Below are 2889 nucleotides of genomic sequence, written 5' to 3'. Positions count from 1 at the left end.
AAAATGTATCAGAGTAGCATAAAAGAAGACAAACGGAGCAGTTAGGAAACTATAAAGAATAATTTCAGTGTTAGAATGACCCATTCATTTTGAGTTTAATTATCTATTTGTAGAGCTTTTATTAATTACGGTCAGTTGTTAACCAGGTGTATTTGTAGAACTGTGTCAAGATGGGTATAACCTCCTTTCAGTATAGTTGAGCAATTACAATATTTGATGGTATATGAGACACACTAACACATTTTTTCCCCCAAAAAGAATGTCTCAAAAATTAACCCTTGTTCTTATATGCAAAGTTGGGCTTATATTACATACTTCAATGCATTAATTTTATCTTTTTTTCTTTCTGAATATTCTCTGCTGAAATTAGGGTGCATCTAATATGCATGTGCATCTTTTATGCCATCAAATGCAGTAAATAGAGTTAATCCAAGTAATAGGCTGATTTTACAAATCTCTCTAACTAGAGTAGATTAAAAAAAAAAAATAAAAGGATGTTTCAGCTAGCATTAAATGGAGAAAATTAGGCCCAGTGGGCTGTGAAATTAAGAATATAAACTAGCAGTCATATTATTACACGTTCAAGTCTCACAGCTACCAACATCATGATGTAGAGCACATAGCTCTATCAACAAATAGATTGTACATAGTAGTTGTGTAATCATCTCTTTTATAGTATTTCTATTGCAGTAGTGTTATGTCCTTATTGTTAGAAATTTTGAAAATAATTAAGAAATAGTAAAAGTTTCTGTAAATCAACTGATGATACATTTTAATTTACATATGAACACTTGGAGGCAAGCTTATATATATATATATATATATATATATATATATATATGATATATATTAAGTGTAAAGTCAGTTAGTGTGTGAGGTGAAGATAGATTTTCCATATGATTACAGCTGTTTTGTAAACTTTTTCCTGTAGTATTAATTGCAATAATCAAAAGTTTGTATCAAAATTTCAATAGATTCTTTCATTGGTAATGTTGTTGTTGTTGGTGTCGTATAGCCCAAGGTCAGTCCTAATTGGGCCAGAATTGTGATCACAGACATTCCAATCACAATCAGTGGTTGTCTTAGTTGTTGTTGTATTGATAATAACGATAGTAATAGTATAAGTAGTATATGCAAATGTAGAATGGGTGAGTGTATATAATTCTGAATTACAAAAATGAAAGACTTTCAGTCCAAGTTCATTGTAAGTCTTCTATCCTTTAAATCATGTTTTGAGGGGATGATCATTAACTTGAACAATTTAGCATTTAAACTGGCCAGATTTGGCCTCTTACACTGACCCTGCAATGTCATTGTAAAAGTGAACAATCACATCATTGAAATCTCAAAGCTACAAGATAATGCATGATTAATTCAAAATAATTTGAAAATAAACATTATATTTGACGGAATAATCTGAAACTAAAACGGTTATGACGAGGAGATGAAAGAACGAAGTTTCGTCTTTTTAGTGGCATTTTAGACTATTTTAGCCAATGTATCTTTTCTGTATTTGAAGGACACTTGGTTGCTATTTTTAGCAGAGTGTGACACTTCATGTAGAAGTTGTCTATTCAGGTCATCTGTTATTTTGTTCTTGATTGCTGTTTGCTAGAAACATCTTTGAATTGATTGGAAAATTTGATGGGGAGGAATTTAAGATTGTGGTGAATAATATATTTGAATAAATTTTCAAAGTTTTACATTTCTAGTTGTTGATGTCATTTATTTCTGCTTCAAGTAAGATTGAGTTAGGCTCGTTAGCTTTCACTCCCTAAACTAGCGCTGGATGTCTATTACACACTTAATATAAATGTTTTAATTGTACATATTCTTCATTCTCCAGTTAGATATCTGGTTATGATTTTAACAAATTTGTTTTTTGAACTAACTTTTAAAGCTCATTTTCTCATTTTTTCAATGAATTATCTATTTATTTATCTAATTGACTTTCAATTAAATAATTAGTATACGTTGCATTTTTAAAGGATTTATCGTCATCAGGACTCTTTCCGCTAATATCACCTGAGAAGCAAGGTAATAATGAACGCGCTTCCATGTTTGTGTACGAAAAACAATCAACTGAAGGTGTCGGAGAAAAGTCTGTCATCAACATAAGCCCATTCCGTCGTGCCCGGAAACATTTCAAGAATATAATGGGAGGTGAGTCATTGTTACCGTTTATTGATAGAAATATTGCTTAATGTATATTTTGAAATATATTTTAAAATTATTGTTTGTGTGTTAGAGAAAATTTTTCACAAAAGAAAGCATGTATGATAAACATGTTCTTTTTTCTCATAAATAGTTAATAATTAGTAAATAATAATATTATTTTTTACAACTGATACTAATTACCATTTCAGTGTCCATATTTCAGATTGATCAGTGGTCAGAGTTTTTGGCTAATACCATATCATTAATTAGTTTTCATTTTTTTAAAAACTTTTTTTTCATTCAAATTATTATTTTTACTGTTCTCCTACCAATATTTGGTTTCATTACCATGAAACTATTATCAATGCATCTTTTTTTTTCTAAAGTTTTTCTATCTACAATGATGGCATTCTCAAACTGTGGCATCCTAAATTCTATGGCGTTCTAAATTCTGTGATATCTTTAATTCTGTTGACACCAGTGGTTGATTGTCTTTTAGATCTTAATTTCTCTATTCTGCGAGGCCGTAATCAGTCGGGGATATTAATCTAATGATTTTGTTGTACCTGTAGACATTTCCAGTCGCATTCTGGAAGGGAACCAGATGCTGGTCAATAGTGACCTAGTGATTGGCTCATTGGAGACTGGTCATAACTCCTCATAAGTACATACATACATATATATATATATATATATGTGTGTGTGTGTGTGTGTATATATATATATATATAT

The 2889-nt window shown here is 30.3% G+C and overlaps 1 protein-coding gene across 12 annotated transcripts in view; it reads left to right on the top strand.

Annotated features, from left to right (window-relative positions):
• The window catches only part of LOC106868187 (unconventional myosin-IXAa), a 213418-nt gene that overhangs the window by 165875 nt on the left and 44654 nt on the right, over positions 1–2889 (top strand). For all 12 annotated transcript variants that reach the window (XM_052972194.1, XM_052972200.1, XM_052972199.1 and 9 more), the window contains one exon: positions 1989–2163. In XM_052972194.1, the coding sequence (XP_052828154.1) occupies positions 1989–2163 (175 nt within the window). The remainder of the gene's footprint in view (positions 1–1988; positions 2164–2889) is intronic.

The sequence above is a fragment of the Octopus bimaculoides genome, chromosome 12 (assembly GCF_001194135.2).
Source record: "Octopus bimaculoides isolate UCB-OBI-ISO-001 chromosome 12, ASM119413v2, whole genome shotgun sequence".
In the NCBI taxonomy this organism is placed as follows: Eukaryota; Metazoa; Mollusca; class Cephalopoda; order Octopoda; family Octopodidae; genus Octopus; species Octopus bimaculoides.
The sequence above is the reverse complement of the archived record's forward strand: the minus strand, read 5'-3'. Positions and strand labels throughout refer to the sequence as shown.